Below are 17,531 nucleotides of genomic sequence, written 5' to 3'. Positions count from 1 at the left end.
TGTAGTCCCAGCTACTTAGGAGACTGAGGCAGAAGAGTTGCTTGAACCCGGGAGGCAGAGGTTGCAGTGAGCTGAGATCGTGCCATTGCACTCCAGCCTGGGCGACAGAGCAAGACTCTGACTCTGTCTCAGAAAAAAAAAAAAAAAGTAAGTTAATTTGAATTGCAAATACATTTAATATTTTATCTGTTGTTTTCTTTTGGTTCTTGCATTTTAATGCCTCCAAGTAGTGATTTCAGATGAATATTGCTTCATCTGAACTGCTTGATACTTAGTAGGAAAAGTAACATCCCTTTTAAATGTCCAGATCCACTGACTCTATGGTGTTTGACAAAATTCTCACCTGATCTATGATGAAATGTGAAAATAAAGTCAATGTAATGAATTTTTTTCACGAAGTCATATTTATTAAATTTAAAGGACTGTATTTTATCCTGAGATTTTTGTCTATAGTTTTTTTTGGTGTTAAAATGGTAGAAACAGAATGTGTATAGTAATTGTGTGGAGTGTTTATAACAGCTGTTTGAGATATAATTCATATACTGTAAAATTCACCCTTTTAAAGTGTACAGTTCAGGTTAGGTGTGGTGGCTCATACCTGTAATCTCAGCACTTTCGGAGGCCAAGGCAGGAGGATTGCTTGAGGCCAGCCAGGAGTTTGAGACCACTGTGGGCAACATAGGGAGGTACCAGCTCTACACAAAATTAAAAAGTTAGCCAGGTGTGGTTCAGAGTTATACAACCATTTCTGCCCACCTTAGCCTCCTAAAATGCTGGGATTACAGGTGTGAGCCACTGTGCCCCTATCAGCCTATTGCATTTGCCTATTCTGGACATTTCATATAAATACCATCATCCAATATATGACCTTTTGTGTTTGACTTTTTTTTTTTTTTGAGATAGAGTTTTCGCTCTTGTTGCCCAGGCTGGAGTGCAGTGGCGCGATTTGGGCTCACTGCAACCTCCGCTTCCTGGGTTCAAGTGATTCTCCTGCCTCAGCCTCCCGAGTAGCTGGGATTACAGGCGCCCACCACCACGCCCAGCTAATTTTTTTGTATTTTTAGTAGAGATGGGGTTTCACCATGTTGGCCAGGCTGGTCTCAAACTCCTGGCCTCAGGGTGATCTGCCTACCTTGGCCTCCCAAAGTGCTGGGATTACAGGTGCGAGCCACCGCACCCGGCTGTGTTTGGCTTCTTTCACTGAACATGTTTTCAGGTTTCATCTGCTTCGTGGCATATATCAGTCAGTATTCCATTCCTCTTTTTTTTTTGATACAGAGTCTTGCTTTGTCATCTTGGCTGGAGTGCAGTGGTGCAATATTGGCCCATTGCAGCCTCCACCTCCCAGGCTGAAGTGATTCTCCCACCTCAGCTTCTCTAGTAGCTGGGACCACAAGCACGCACCACCACACTTGGATAATTTTATTTTTTATTTTATTATATTTTATTTTTTAAATTTTTTGTAGAGACGAGGTCTCAGTATATTGTCCAAACTGGTCTTAAACTCCTGGGCTCAAGTGATCCTCCTTTGCAGACTGACCTCTGCAAAATGAGAAGCCTTGGCCTCCTAAAGTACTGGGATTTCAAGCATGAGCCACTGAGCCCGGCTGTGCCCTTTTTAAATATAGACTTTCAAATTTGAGTTAGCATAGTTAGGAGGCAGGAGGATCACTTGAGGTCAGGAGTTCCAGAGCAGCCTGGGCAACATGGTGAAACCCTGTCTCTACCAAAAATACCAAAAAATTAGCTGGGCACACCGGGCATGGTGGCTCACGCTTGTAATCCCTGCATTTTGTGAGGCAGAGACGGGTGGATCACCTGAGGTCGGGAGTTTGAGATCAGTCTGACCAACATGGAGAAACCTCGTCTCTACTAAAAATACAAAATTAGCGGGGTGTGGTGGCGCATGCCTGTAATCCCAGCTACTTGGGAGGCTGAGGCAGGAGAATTGCTTGAACCTGGGAGGCGGAGGTTGTGGTGAGCCAAGATCACGCCATTGCACTCCAGCCTGGGCAACAAGAGTGAAACTCCGTTTCAAAAAAAAAAAAAATAGCTGGGCATGGTGGCATATGCCTGTGGTCCCAGCTACTCAGGAGGCTGAGGTGGGAGAATGACTTGAGCCGGGGAGGTGGAGCCTTCAGTGAGTGGAGTTTGTGCCACTGCACTCCAGCCTGGATGACAGAATGAGAACCCTATCTCAATAAATAAAATAACTCATTTATAAAAACATTATATTGGGATGTTTATTCTCTCTGATCCTGTTTTTCTTGATTTGTAATATGGAGATGATTACCTATCACTGAGGACTTGTGTGTTCAAAGTATTTAAAGCTATGAAGGCCTGCTGGGCACTGTGGCTCATGTAGCCTGGAATCCCAGCACTTTGGGAGGCCTAGGCAGGCAGATCTCTTGAGCTCAGGAGTTGATCAGCCTGGGCAACATGGCCAAACTCAGTCTCTACAAAAAATTAAAAAATTAGCTGGGGTCGGGTGCAATGGCTCATACCTGTAATCCCAGCACTTTGGGAGGCCGAGGCAGGTAGATCACTTGTGGTCAGGAGTTCGAGACCAGACTGCCCAACATGGTGAAACCCCATCTTTACTAAAAATACAAAAATTACCCAGGCACAGTGGTGGGCACCTGTAGTCCTAGCTACTTCGGATGCTGAGACAGGAGAATCGCTTGAACCTGGGAGGGAGCTGGAGGTTCCAGTGAGTCAAGATCGTGCCACTGCACCCCAGGCTGGGTGACAGAGTGAAACTCCATCTCAGAAAAAAAAAAAAAAAAGTAGTTTATCAAGCCCAGTATTAACACTTTGGGAGCAAGAGAGCAGACTGACCTCTGCAAAATGAGATCAGCATAGTTTGGTGTAGTTTGGGTCTTTTTATGTGTTTTTTTGGCTGCCTAATCTCTAGCCAGTGTCTGCCTTTTTGACTGATGAGTGTGTTGCTTAGTGCTTGCCTGCTGCCTCCATCCCATAATTTTAAGTACGTGCATGATATTCAGTCCATATGCATGAGTTTTGATGAGCTGATTATCATACGGGGTATGATAAGGACAGGTTTTTCTCTTTGATGCATATGCCTTCCCCTGAAGAACTGCCCCTTGCTGTTTTGGTCTAGATCCTGCCAGCCATGGGGTTCTTGCTTGCTTCTCTTACTTTTTGTTTTGGCCTGCTTAACTTCTGCCTCTTATCTTGCTTCTTGCTCACCTACCCCTTCACCTTGCTTCAGCTCTCATGTTCTTACTAATTCTGCCCTTTATCCAACTTTGAATTCCCTTTACTATTATCCTGCCTCATTTTCCCTATTGTGCTGCTTCAGTTACAGTGAGCCATGATTGTACCACTGCACTCCTGGGTGCCAGCCTGGGTACCAGAGTGAGACTCTGTCTCAAAAAAAAAAAGCTATAAAATCATTTTGTAAACTCGAGTGCACTAGGAAAATATATTACTATTTTTGGTTTTGTACAAATGATTTCCTTTCTTTCGTGAATTATTTTCTTGGGTTCTATTTTGTGAAATGAGTTTACTGTTTCAAAGGGTATGACTCAGGATAATCTGTTGAGTCAAAATTCAGCAAAGATTTATTGCATGCTCGGCCGGGCGCGAGGGCTCACGCCTGTAATCCCAGCATTTTGGGAAGCCAAGGTGGGCGGATCACCTGAGGTCAGGAGTTCAAGACCTGGCCAATATGGTGAAACCCCATCTCTACTAAAAATACAAAATTAGCCAGGTGTGGTGGCGTGTGGGTGTAATTCCAGCCATTCAGGAGGCTGAGGCAAAAGAATCACTTAAACCTGGGAGGCGGAGGTTGCAGTGAGCTGAGATCGCGCCACTACACTCCAGCCCGGGCGACAGAGCTGGACTCTGTCTCAAAAAAAAAAAATTGCATGCTCGCTATATGCCAAGCTCTATTCTAGGCACTGGAGAATGCAGCAATGAGCAAAACAAAATGAAGCCCTGCAGCATGGAGCTTTCCTTTTGTTGGACTGGTTTACAATTTTTATTATACAAATCAATGATTTCTAAATGCTAGAAGAACACTAGTATATGATGACATTTCCATCCATCTGAAGTGAAATGAGAAAATAAGGATAATGTATTCTTACTGAATTCTGACCACTGTTCGGTGTTCTAAATTCCTTCCTGAGGAGCCTGGAGAGAGCCATGTTCGCAGCCCATCCATCTTGCTAAACAGGTCACTTGGACCCAGTATGTTACATCTTGCTCTCATAACTTGATTCTGGCATAGCACCAATCACACAATGGTTAGCAGACTTCCTTAACTAACTTACTTTGATGTTAAACATTCCTTTCTACCGATTCCAACTTTTTATTTTTATTTATTTTTTGAGATGGAGTCTTGCTCTGTGGCCCAGGCTAGAGTGCGGTGGTGCTATCTCGGCCTACTGCAACCTCTCCCTCCCAGGTTCAAGCAATTCTCCTGCCTCAGCCTCCCAAGTAGCTGTGACTACAGGTGCATACCACCACGCCCAGCTAAGTTTTGTATTTTTAGTAGAGACAGGGTTTCACCATGTTGGTCTGGCTGGTCTTGAACTCCTGACCTAAGGTGATCTACCCACCTTGGCCTCCCAAAGTGCTGGGATTACAGGCGTGAGCCACCACGCCCAGCCAAGACTTCTTGAGTTAGTGTTTTCTTGGTCTACAGTTACTCTTTGGCTAAGTCTCTTTAAATATTTGTCAGAGTTTGGTTTTTCCATAGACAGTATGGAATTTTTAATAGTGATTATGGATCTTAAAGGACATAGCTGAGATTATATCATATACTGTATACTTTTTTAGGGTGTTAAACAAGCTGTTTATTTTATGAAACATTGGCATTAATCGATGTTCGTAGGATGTTGTTTTTTAAATTATTGTATGTTTTTATTTATTTATTTTTGAGACAGAGCCTCACTCTGTCACCCAGGCTGGTGTGCAGTGGTGTGATCATGGCTCACTGCAGCCTTGACCTCTTCAGGCTCAGATGATCCTCCCACCTCGGCCTTCCAAATAGCTAGGACTATAGGTGCATGCTGCCGTGCCTGGCTAATTTTTGTAACTTTTGTAGATACGGGGTTTCTCCATGTTGCCCAGGCTGGTCTCAAACTCATGGGCTCAAGTGATCCATACAGGTGGGCCTCCCAAAGGGCTGAGATTACAGGTGTGAGCCACCGCACCCAGCCTGTTTATTCTTATTTTTAATGTTCTTACCAGTCAAGATAGGATGGTTCCCCACTTAGGGTGGGAATATACTGGTACATGAAATCATAAAGCATGGAAACCACTGATTTAACTTTGTATTATGACAGATTACAAAGTGCTTTTATTTGAGTGATTTCACTGGATTCACACAATAACCATGGAAGGAAGGTAGGGTAGTTGAGTTAGTTCAGGTCTTCCAGGAAGCAGACACTGAGATGGAGTTAGGGGGTATGAGGGGCTTATTGAGAAGTATACCTGTAATAGATTAAGGGAGAAGGAACAGGATTGGGGGACAGCAAGAGCCTCAGACAGCAAGGCGGATCTGATAGTCTCAGCCAATCCAATGGGAATCTCTGGAGCAAGGATTGCTTGGTCGAGGTACCAGTCTCTGTGAACACCAAGTTGTACTCAACAGTTTTTGCTGAATCTCTCTCATATGAAAGTTCCTGGTTTCGGTGCGTTCAGAAGTACATAAGACAATGTTTGGTAGAGGAGAAAAAACTGTTCTGGGTAATTACAATGTAAGACAGAAAGTAGTTAGGTGTTGGAGTAAGAAGTACATACAGTGTGAGACGTGCCATCAGATCCCATCCTGCTGTGGGCTATCAAGAGAAACTTCATGGAGGAGTAGCATTTGAGCTTGATCTTGAAGGTCAGATAGGCTTAGAACTTTTGTAAAGGAGGGTAGACCTCCCAGACACAGGAATAATAAACTGAGTGCGTGTTTGGAGACCATGGGGTATGCTCTGTGTCTGGAAACATGTATGTTTGTGTTCCTGGGTAGGGCGACCAACAGCTAGAGGGGGCAACCAAGCCAAGTACAAAGCTAATTTTTTTTTTTTTTTTTGAGGCAGGGTCTCACTGTTTTGCCCAGGCTGCAGCGCAATGGCACGTTCATGGCTTATTGCAGCCTTAACCTCCCAGACTCAAGTGATCCTCCTGAGTAGCTGGGACCACAGACATGCGCCACCACACCTGGCTAATTACAAAAACATATTTTTGGTAGTGGCCAGACACTGTGGCTCACGCCTGTAATCCCAGCACTTTGGGAGGCCGAGGTGGGTGGATCACCTGAGGTCAGGAGTTCGAGACTCACCTGGCCAACGTGGCAAAACCTGGTCTCTACTAAAAATACAAAAATTAGCCAGGCTTGGTGGCTCATGCCTGTAGTCCCAGCTACTCAGGAGGCTGAGGCAGGAGAATCGTTTGAGCCCAGGAAGTGGAGGTTGCAGTGAGCCGAAATTGCGCCACTGTGCTACAACCTGTGACAGAGTGAGACTGTTTTTAAAAAAAAAATGTTTTGTAGAGATGGGGGTCTCACTTTTTTGCCCAGTCTGGTCTTAAACTCCTGGGCTCAAGTGATCCTCCTGCCTTGGCCTCCCAAAGTGCTGGGGTTACAGGTATGAGCTGCCATGCCCAGGCTGATTTTTTTGTTTTTTGTTTTTTTGAGACGGAATCTCACTCTGTCGCCTAGGCCGAAATGCGGTGGCTCAATCTTGGCTCACCGCAACCCCTGCGTCCGGGCTCAAGCAATCCTCCCGCCTCAGCCTCAGCCTCAGAGTAGCGGGGACTACAGGCACACACCACCACATCCAGCAAATTTTCTTTTCTTTTTTTTTTGGTAGTAGAGACGGGGTTTCTTTTTTTTCTTTTTTGTATTTTTAGTAGAGACGGGGTTTTGACATGTTGTCCAGGCTGGTCTCCAGCTCCTAGACTCAAGCAATCAACCCGCCTCAGCCTCCCAAAGTGCTGGGATTACAGGCATGAGACATCATGCCCGGCCGAGTTTTAAAATAGTTGTTTTTACCAGGGAGAGCTGGAATTCCTGTTGAAAACTCTTATTCCAGTTCCAGTGAATGTGGGCCCAAGGCTGCAGGCTTGCCTTGTGACCCTGATCTGAGAGCTTACGATAGATTGTCTAACCCATTTTTTCCTCTGCTTTGCGTGTTGCTCCACAGCCTGGTTTTGTCAAAACTGCAGAAGGATTAGAACTGGAAGTCCTGAGTCTCTTCCATTACCTCTTCTTTTCTGGCATCTGCCAGGACCCCTTCTTTCCTATCTCCTTTCTCCTCCTCCTTTTTTTTTTTTTTTTTTTTTTTTTTTGAGACAAAATCTTGCTGTGTCACCCAGGCTGTAGGGCAGTGGTGCCATCTCAGTTCACTGCAACCTCTACCTCCCCGGTTCAAGCGATTCACCTGCCTCAGCCTCCCGGATAGCAGGGATTACAGGCGCCTGCCACCACGCCCCGCTAATTTTTGTATTTTTAGTAGAGATGGGGTTTCACCATATTGGCCAGGCTGGTCTCGAACTCCTGACCTCAGATGATCCACCTGCCTTGGCCTCCCAAAGTGCTGGGATGACAGGGGTGAGCCACTGTGCCCAGCCTCTCCTCCCTTTTATTTTGGTAGCCAGCAGGGATGGCTGTTACAGCCTCTTATTTTTGCCTTTCAGGTAAAGTGGTATGTTGAAAATAGAGGCTTGGGTCCTCTGCTGTGGCCATTTTTACAAATACTGAATTTTAGATTGGTCTGCTCTGGAGGAACCAAGATAAAGGGGGAGGGTAGCAGGCAGGACCGTGTGAGGTTATCTGTCTGGGAGCCTTCCCAGATATGGCTTTGTCTCTGCTATTAGAAGACTTTATCATTTTGTACCTTTTAGTGCCAAAGTATGATTTTGTGCCTCCTTTTGAAGAGTATGTGCTGACGCAGCATGTTTATAGCTCTGTTGTCTATTTTTGTCAGCTTCCTTGGAGAGAGGACACAGGGAAGCCCTTCAACGTGTGTGTGTGTGTGTGTGTGTGTGTGTGTGGGCATGCTTATGTGCACATACACACAGTAGTCTTTCTAAAAAAGCTGGATGTATCTTTGCAGAGAATCAGGGATTTTATACACTGAACCTACCTCACTGGAGCCCAGGTTTCAGGGTCTGCAGGTGCCTGAGAAAGGATGACGAAATGAAGTCTCCTTTCAGTTCTGCTCACTCAGTGAGTGTTTTACTGGCTCAATTTATGGCTGGGCTGAGCAGTTAGAAAATAGGATAACACTGGGTAGGGGTGGAGGGATAGCTAGCAACCTGAAGAAGTAGACCAGTTGTATAAATGCAGGGAGAGAGCATCAGGCATTAAAGTTTCGTCCTTTGGAAGCTGCTACCTATCTTCTGTGAAGGAACAGGGTGGAGTTGGGTTACAGGTAGGTATGTGAGCCAGGAAAGATCTTTTTAGAGGATGCTACCAAGGACAGAGCAGTGTGGCTGAAGGTGTCAAAGGAAAGATTGATGGTTATTCCTGATTTTGTGGAGTAATAGGGTAAAAAATGTAATGTGGGCTGGGTGTGGTGGTTCACGCCTGTAATCTCGGCACTTTGGGAGGCCAAGGCAGGTGGATCACGAGGTCAGGAGATTGAGACCATCCTGCCCAACATGGTGAAACCCCATCTCTACTATAAATACAAAAATTAGCCGGGCATGGTGGCGGGCGCCTGCAGTCCCAGCTACTTGGGAGGCTGAGGCAGGAGAATCACTTGAACCCGGGAGGCAGAGGTTGCAGTGAGCCAAGATCACGCCACTGCACTCCAGACTGGCAATAAAGCGAGACTCTGTCTCAAAAAAAAAAAAAAAAAAAGATCAAGACCATCCTCAACATGGTGAAACCCCATGTCTACTAAAAATACAAAAATTAGGGCTGGGCATGGTGGCTCACGCCTGTAATCCCAGCACTTTGGGAGGCCGAGGTGGGCGGATCACGAGGTCAGGAGATCGAGACCATCCTGGCTAACACGGTGAAACCCTGTCTCTACTAAAAATATAAAAAATTAGCCGGGCATGGTGGCGGGCGCCTATAGTCCCAGCTGCTTGGGAGGCTGAGGCAGGAGAATGGCGTGAACCCGGGAGGCGGAGCTTGCAGTGAGCCAAAATTGAGCCATTGCACTCCAGCCTGGGAGACAGCAAGACTCTGTCTCCAAAAGAAAAAAAATACAAAAATTAGCTGGGCGTGCCTGTAGCCCCAGCTACTCAGGAGGCTGATGAGGATAATCTCTTGAACCCAAGAGGCGGAGGTTGCAGTGAGCCGAGATTGTGCCACTCTACAGAGCAAGACTCTATCTCAAAAGAAAAAATCCATGTGTTTGTGTATGTGTATCTGTTATTATAGTGTCAAGTTCTGAAATGTGCAGGATTGTAGATCTGTGCCTACTTGATTATCTGATGAGAGTTTAGGGGTCTTTCTTTTCTTTTCTTCTTCTTCTTTTTTTTTTTTTTTTCCCCAAGGTCTCACAGTCACCCAGGCTGAAGTGCAGTGGTATGATCACAGCTTACTGCAACCTCAACCTCCTGGGCTCAAGCAGTTGTCCCACCTCAGCCTCTCAATTAGCTAAGACCACAGGGATGTGCCACCATGGCAGCCAATTTTTTATTTTTTGTAGAGATGGGGTCTTAAGCTGTTACCCAGGCTGCCCACAAACTCCTGGGTTCAAGTGAGTCTCCCGCCTTGGTCTCCCAAAGTTTTGGGATTAGAGGTGTGAGCCACTGCACCTGGCCTGGTGTCTGCTTCTTAATTTGGTCCCTGTTCCAAGGCTTGGCTAGGCACAGCGGCTTACACCTGTAATCCCAACACTTTGGCAGGTCAAGGCAGAAGAATTGCCTAAACGCAGGGATTTGAGGTTGCAGTGAGCTATCATTTCACCACTGCACCCCAGCCTGGGTAAGAGTGAAATCCTGTTTCTTAAAAGAAAAGTGGGGACATGCTTCACAAAAGGTAGATGAGGGTGGGTGAGGTGGCTCATGCCTGTAATCTCAACACTTGGAGAGGCCAAGATGAGAGGATTGCGTGAGGCTAGGAATTTGAGACCAGCCTGGGCAACATAGTGAGACCCTATCTCTACAATTTTTTTTTTTTTTTTTGAGATGGAGGCTTGCTCTGTCACCCAGGCTGGAGTGCAGTGGCACAATCTTGGCTCACTGCAGCCTCCACTTCCCAGGTTCCAGCAATTCTCCTGCCCCAGCCTCCCAAGTAGCTGGGATTACAGACGCCCACCACCATGCCCAGCTAATTTTTTTTTTTTTCTTAACGGAGTCTCCCTCTGTAGTCCAGGCTGGAGCGCAGTAGCACGATCTCGGCTCACTGCAAGCTCCACCTCCCGAGTTCACGCCGTTCTCCTGCCTCAGCCTCCCGAATAGCTGGGACTATAGGCATCCGCCACCGACACCCGGCTAAATTTTTGTGTTTTTAGTAGAGACAGGGTTTCACTGTGATTAGCCAGGATGGTCTTGATTTCCTGACCTCGTGATCCGCCTGCCTTGGCCTCCCAAAGTGCTGGGATTACAGGTATGAGCCACCGGGCCTGGCCAACGCCCAGCTAATTTTTGTATTTTTAGTAGAAGATGGAGTTTCACCATGTTGGCCAAGCTGGTCTCGAACTCCTGACCTCAGGCGATCTGCCTGCCTTGGCCTTCCAAAGTGCTGGGATTACAGGCATGAGCCACCACACCTGGCCTACAAAAATGTTTTACAAGGCCAGGCGTGGTGGCACATGCCCAGAGTCATAACTACTCAGGAGGCTGAGGCAGGAGGACTGCTTGAGCCCAGGAATTCGAAGTTACAATGAGCTATGATCATGCCACTGTACTCCAGCCTGGGCAACAGAGTGAAACCCTGTGTCTTTTTTTTGTTTTTTTTTTTTTAAGGGAGATGATTCTTTGTGAGAGAGTGATAGGGAATGTACCAGTTTCTATTCACTCCCTCTCCTCACCTGTTCTGTTAGATGCTGATTTCTACTGAGATTACCAAGGTTTAAGAGTAACTTTGGAGAGGAGAGTGAAGGACCTTTCTCTACACATTCTCAGTGTCTCAGAAGCCTCAGGGCTCCTGGGATGTATTAGATCCTTGCTGGAATCACTGTATGGCCAGAGCTCGGTTTTTTAATTCCTGTGGTGCATCAGAGCTGTGTCTGCATGGAAGAGCCACAGAAAGTGGAGGGTGACAAGGTTTGAACAATTTATTTTTTCCAGAGACTCTGTAGACCAGGCTGGAATGTAGTGGTGTGATCACAGCTCATTGCAACCTCAAACACCTAGGCTCAAGTAATTCTCTCGCCCCAGCCTCCTGAGTAGGAGGATTACAAGTGTGTGCCACAACACTTGGCTTTTTGTACAGATGGGGTCTCACAGTGTTGCCCAGGCTAATCTTGAACACTGGGACAAATGATCATCATGTCTTGGCCGCCTAAAGTGCTGAGATTATAGGCATGAGCCACTGTGCCCCGCCAGGGTCTAACAATTTTATTTATTTATTTATTTATTTTGAGACAGAGTCTCTCTCTGTTGCCCAGGCCAGAGTGCAGTGGCATGATCTCGGCTCACCGCAACCTCCGCCTCCTGGATTCAAGCGATTCTCCTGCCTCAGCCTTCCAAGTGGCTAGGATTATAGGCATGTGCCACCACGCCTGGCTAATTTTGTATTTTGAGTAGAGACAGAGTTTCTCCATGTTGGTCAAGCTGGTCTCGAACTCCCAACCTCAGGTGATCTGCCCACCTCAGCCTCCCAAAGTGCTGGGATTACAGGAGTGAGTCACCGTGTCTGGCCAGGGCAGGTGCTTAATTCATAGGCTGGAGCCTCTTTGGTTTTGATCAGGTAGAAGCCATAATTTAAAACTTTCCTTGGGACTGAGAGCAGAACTTTTGGTCATGACAAAAGTCAAACATTTGAGGATCTTGTTCAGAATATTCTGAGCATTAGGGCCTTCTCCTGTTCCTATCTTCTTTTCATGGAGAGGAACTTACATTTTTAATCTTTCTCTATCTCTGCAGGCCTCGTCATTTCTGTCTCCTGTTTCTCCACTTCCTTCTCTATTGGTTGGTCCACTGATGTATGGACTTGCACATGATGAACTGTGAACTTCTAGCCACATGTAGTGCCCTTGGGTACTTGGAGGGAGACACTTACCACAAGGAACCAGATTGCTTAGGTAAGTACCTTTTTGAGGAAACAGGAAAAAAATTTGCTTGAATTAAGGAGGTCTGTTGAATTTCTCAAACCATGGGTGTGAAAATCATGTGGGTCTGGATGGAGCTTCTTCCAAGGTTCCATATGCATGTTTTGTTCTGTCTCTGAAGAGAGTGTGAAGGATCTGATCCGCTATTTGAGGCATGAGGATGAGACACGAGATGTGCGGCAGCAACTGGGGGCAGCCCAGATCCTACAGAGCGACCTTCTGCCCATCCTCACCCAGCACCGCCAGGACAAGCCTCTCTTTGATGCTGTTATCAGGTTGCCTCCCTAGCTTTTAAACTTTCGCCACCTGCCAGCCTTTGGTGTTTGAACTGATAGGTCTGGCGTTTGAGCTGGTAAGGAAACTTAACAACTTCTCTCTCCTTCATTGTCTCCCAGACTGATGGTGAACTTGACACAACCAGCCTTGCTCTGTTTTGGCAGTCTGCCTAAGGAACCCAGCTTTCGGCACCATTTTTTGCAGGTGCTAACTTATTTGCAGGCCTACAAAGAGGTGAGGCTTTCCTTTGGAGTCCCTAGGGTGGAATATGGGGCAGTGGTGAAGAAGTGGATGACTGCTACTTAAGATCCAGTTCCCTATTTCACAGGCCTTTGCCAGTGAGAAGGCTTTTGGAGTCCTCAGTGAAACCTTGTATGAGCTGTTGCAGCTGGTGAGTCTTCACCTTACAGGATCCCATGGGACAGCACTTTGCACCTTCTCCGGGTGGAGGAGGAGATGCTGAGATATGGTCCCAGTCCTTGGGGATATGGTAGTCCGATCCATAGTCTCTGGCTACCTCATTACTGTTTGAACTCTCTTTTTAATCCTGCTTCTCTTCTGTGCCTGGTCTTCCAGCCAGGGTACGTGCTGCCTGCCTTCCACAGGGAGTCTCTTCCTCTTGCTCTCTTCTGATTAGGGCTGGGAGGAACGGCAGGAGGAAGACAACCTGCTGATTGAGCGGATCCTACTGCTGGTCAGAAATATTCTCCATGTCCCAGCTGACCTTGATCAGGAGAAGGTGAGCATCTTGGGTATTCTGTGTTCTTGTGCATGGTTAGGTTGAGCTGCCTTTTTTTTTTTTTTTTTTGAGACAGAGTCTCGCTCTGTCACCCAGGCTGGAGTGCAGTGGCACGATCTCGGCTTACTGCAAGCTCTGCCTCCCGGGTTCATGCCATTCTCCTGCCTCAGCCTCTGCTTCCTGAGTAGCTGGGACAATAGGCGCCCGCCACTATGCCTGGCTAATTTTTTTTTCGTATTTTTAGTAAAGACAGGGTTTCACTGTGTTAGCCAGGATGGCCTCAATCTCCTGACCTCATGATCTGTCTGCCTTGGCCTCCCAAAGTGCTGGGATTACAGGCGTGAGCCACTGTGCCCTGCCAAGCTGCTCCTTCTGGACTATTCTGTCCTCTGACAAGTCTGGGAGAGGAGGCTTGGTCAAAGAATGAGTTGGAGAGCTTCAAGGCAGGGCAGTGGGATTGAATGAGCTCCCTTTCTACCCTCACCACTCACTGCTCAGAAGATTGATGACGACGCCAGTGTCCATGACCAGCTTCTCTGGGCGATTCACCTCAGTGGCCTGGACGACCTGCTCCTCTTTCTGGCCAGCTCGTCTGCTGAGCAGCAATGGAGCCTACATGTGCTAGAGATTGTCTCCCTTATGTTTCGTGACCAGGTGAGACCCTGGCCTATTGTCCGAGTCCCCTCCACCCATGTATTTTTCTGCTGTACAGCCAGAATTGCTCTTGTGATAATGGCTGCATTATTTGGGGAAGGCAGGTGACAGCGGGAGTAGCCATGTCTTGAGTACATGTAGTACCCCCTTATTCATGGTTTTACTTTCCTTGATTTCAGTTACTCATAGTCAACCGTGGTCTGAAAACATTAAGTGGAAAATTTCAGAAATAAACATTTTAGAAGTTTTAAACTTGTACATTGTTCTGAGTAGTGTGATGAAATCTTTTGTCCCTGTCTGTCCTGAACAAGATGTGAATCATCCCTCTGCCCAGCATATCCACACTGTATACCCACCTGTTAGTCACGTACTAGCCATCTTGGTTATCAGTTTGAAAAAACATAATAGAACGTGTGTGTATATATATGTATACATGTTCTATTTTTTCTGATAACATGTATGTAGAACATATATACATTCTATAAAACATACAACGTACATGTTCTATGTATGTGTGTATACACATACATATATATACACGAATGTATACATATATATATTTTAGTACTGTCTGCAGTTTCAGGCATCCAGTGGGGGTCTTGGAACATATCCCCCCTCAGATAAGGGAGAACGACAGCACAGTGCCCCATTAATGGGGTTCTATTTTGTTCACTCTTTGCATGCCCAGTAGGCGTGAACTCAGGATAAGGAATGACTGTCCTCTTGATTCTTCCCTCTTTGTTCCAATCTAGAACCCCGAGCAGCTGGCGGGGATAGGGCAGGGACGCTTAGCTCAGGAGCGGAGTGCAGATGTTGCAGAACTGGAGGTGTTGCGCCAGCGAGAGATGGCAGAAAAGAAGACTCGAGCCCTCCAGCGAGGCAACAGGTGAGTGACAGAGAGGCAGGTTCTTGTTCCTACATCATGGAATGCTGAGGGCATAGGAGACAAATTCTAAGGTGGGGTGATTGAGTAACATTTTATTTTATTTTATTATTTTTTTTTTTGAGACAGAGTTTTGCTCTTGTCACCTAGGCTGGAGTGCACTGGCACGATCTCTGCTCACTGCAACCTCTGCCTCCTGGGTTCGAGCGATTCTTCTGCCTCAGCCTCCCCAGTAGCTGGAACTACAGGCGCCTGCCATCATGCCAGGCTAATTTTTATATTTATAGTAGAGTCGGAGTTTCACCATGTTGGCCAGGCTGGTCTCAAACTCCTGACCTCAGGTGATCCTCCTGCCTCGGCCTCCCAAATGCTGGGATTATAGGTGTGAGCCACCGTGCCTGACCAACATTTTGTAGTTTTAATTTGCTCCAAGGTGCTGATGATAGAGAATGGAGATAAAGTTTCCAGAGAACTGAAGAATCACTTTGGACCTTTTTGTTTCTTCTGCAGGCATTCTCGATTTGGGGGCTCGTATATCGTCCAGGGGTTGAAATCCATTGGGGAGAGGGACCTCATCTTTCACAAAGGCCTTCACAATGTGAGTATTCTTACATCTGGAGTGGGAACATTGTGGAGTTGCATAGCTTAAGCAGGGTAATCATCTTGAGTTCTTGGCTGGGCCTGATGGCTCACACTTGTGGTCCCAGCACTTTGGGAGACTGAGGCAGGAGGATTGCTTGAGCCCAGAAGTTCAAGATCAGACTGGGCAATATGGCAAGACCCTGTCTCTAAAAAAAAAAAAAAAAAAAGAAATTAAAGGTTGGGTACAATGGCTTATGCCTGTAATCTTAACACTTTGAGAAGCCAAGGAAGGAGGATTGCTTGAGCCCAGGAGTTCGAGATCAGCCTGGGCAACATGGCAAAACCCTGTCCCTACAACAGGTAAAAAAAACTAACTGAGCATGGTGGCACTCGCTCGTGGTCCTAACTACTCGGGAGGCTGAGGTGGGAGGATTGTTTGAGGCCAGGAGTTCAATCATTGCACTCCAGCCTGGGTGACAGAGCAAGTTCTCGTCTTAAAACAAAAACAAAAATTAGTTTCTTCTGAGAAAATTGACGAGAGCTGCAAGGGGAAGGTGGTAGTTAGGAGTAATTCTAATCCCCCAACCGACACACCCAGCTACGAAACTACAGTTCAGATTTGGGAAAGCAGCCGAAAAAGGTGCCTAAACGTCGCCAGGCCGCCCGAGAGCTGTCCATTCAGCGCCGTTCTGCCCTCAATGTGAGGCTCTTCCTCAAAGACTTCTGCTCTGAGTTCCTGGAGAACTGTTACAACCGGCTCATGGGATCAGTAAAGGTGAGAACCTGTGAAGGATATGGAGATAATCAGGAATGGAATAGACAGGTGATGATGCAGCTGTTGGTGGGTAAGAGGTGGGGAGGAGCTCGGGGAGGCTGCCCCTGGAATGTGGACTAGGAGGTGGGAAGCATATATAATTAGGATGTCCCTGAGAGATAGTGAAAATGCCAGAAGTGAGTGGGCTCCTGGCATGACAAAAGAGACTCTGGAAAAATTGCCTCAGAGGGAGAGGAAAGGGAGAACAGGAGAGAGTTGGAAATTGTGGATCCTAGAGTATTATGATAGCGGTGGCCCAGCGTGGTGGCTCACACCTGCAATCCCAGCCCTTTGAGAGGCCAAGATGGCGGATCACTTGAGGTCAGGAGTTCGAGACCAACCTGGCCAGCATGGTGAAACCCTATCTTTACGAAAAAAAATACAAAAAAAAAAGCCGGCATGATGGTGTGCATTTGTAGTCCCAGTTACTCGGGAACCTGAGGCAAGATAATCACTTGAACCTGGGAAGCAGAGGTTGCAGTGAGCCGAGATCACACCACTGCACTCCAGCCTCATCATGACAGAGCGAGACTATCAAAAAAAAAAAAAGAAAAAAAGACCAGGTGCGGTGGCTCACGCCTGTAATACCAACACTTTGGGAGCCCAAGGCAGGTGGATCACCTGAGGTCAGGAGTTTGAGACCAGCCTGCAACATGGTAAAACCCCATCTCTACTGAAAATACAAAAAATTAACTGGGCATGGTGACGGGCACCTATAATCCTAACTACCCGGGAGGCTGAGGCAGGAGAATCGCTTGAACCTGGGAGCTGGAAGTTGCAGTGAGCCGAGATCATGCCATTGTACTCCAGCCTGGGCAATAGAGTAAGACTCTGCCTCAAAAAGAAAAAAAATGATGACAATGGTGTCCAGCATCCATTCCATCATCATAGGACAGGAAGGAAGAAGTTGGAAGCCCTGAAGTCACGATGATCTTTTTTTTTCTTTTTTAAATGTTAGGATCACCTGCTTCGGGAGAAAGCTCAGCAGCATGATGAGACCTATTATATGTGGGCCTTGGCTTTCTTCATGGCCTTCAACCGAGCTGCCTCCTTCCGGCCAGGCCTAGTTTCTGAGACCCTCAGTGTCCGCACCTTCCACTTCATTGAGCAGAACCTCACTAATTACTACGAGATGATGCTGACTGACCGCAAGGAAGCTGCCTCCTGGGCACGCCGGTGAGTGGGATGGTTACTGGAGTTAGAGTGAGCTAGGGATCTGAATGCTTGAATTCTGGCTGGTGCTTTTTCCCTGATTCAGGGTTTAAGTGGTCAGTCTGGAGAGCAAGGACTGGCTAGGAAATTTGGTTTGGGTGGCACATTTTTTTTTTTTTTTTTTTTGGCCGTGGGAGGTTGCTGTTTCCATGGGCCATTGCCCTAAGTTGTCCTCCATTT

General features: G+C 46.8%; 1 protein-coding gene across 4 annotated transcripts in view; it reads left to right on the top strand.

Annotated features, from left to right (window-relative positions):
- Positions 1 to 17,531, top strand: part of TIMELESS (timeless circadian regulator) — a 42,769-nt gene that overhangs the window by 7,573 nt on the left and 17,665 nt on the right. The window contains exons 2-11 of one of the 4 annotated variants that reach the window (XM_008003667.3): positions 12,007 to 12,164; positions 12,313 to 12,466; positions 12,587 to 12,701; positions 12,796 to 12,858; positions 13,105 to 13,206; positions 13,708 to 13,860; positions 14,613 to 14,746; positions 15,254 to 15,341; positions 15,924 to 16,100; positions 17,098 to 17,315. In XM_008003667.3, the coding sequence (XP_008001858.3) occupies positions 12,068 to 12,164; positions 12,313 to 12,466; positions 12,587 to 12,701; positions 12,796 to 12,858; positions 13,105 to 13,206; positions 13,708 to 13,860; positions 14,613 to 14,746; positions 15,254 to 15,341; positions 15,924 to 16,100; positions 17,098 to 17,315 (1,301 nt within the window). In that variant the 5' untranslated portion in view covers positions 12,007 to 12,067. Of the gene's footprint in view, positions 1 to 12,006; positions 12,165 to 12,312; positions 12,467 to 12,586; positions 12,702 to 12,780; positions 12,859 to 13,104; positions 13,207 to 13,704; positions 13,861 to 14,612; positions 14,747 to 15,253; positions 15,342 to 15,923; positions 16,101 to 17,097; positions 17,316 to 17,531 lie in introns of all 4 variants that reach the window. The other 3 variants (XM_008003665.3, XM_008003664.3, XM_008003663.3) reach the window with 3 other exon arrangements.

This window comes from Chlorocebus sabaeus, chromosome 11 (genome assembly GCF_047675955.1).
Source record: "Chlorocebus sabaeus isolate Y175 chromosome 11, mChlSab1.0.hap1, whole genome shotgun sequence".
In the NCBI taxonomy this organism is placed as follows: domain Eukaryota; kingdom Metazoa; phylum Chordata; class Mammalia; order Primates; family Cercopithecidae; genus Chlorocebus; species Chlorocebus sabaeus.
This window is presented reverse-complemented; position numbering and strand designations above follow the sequence as displayed.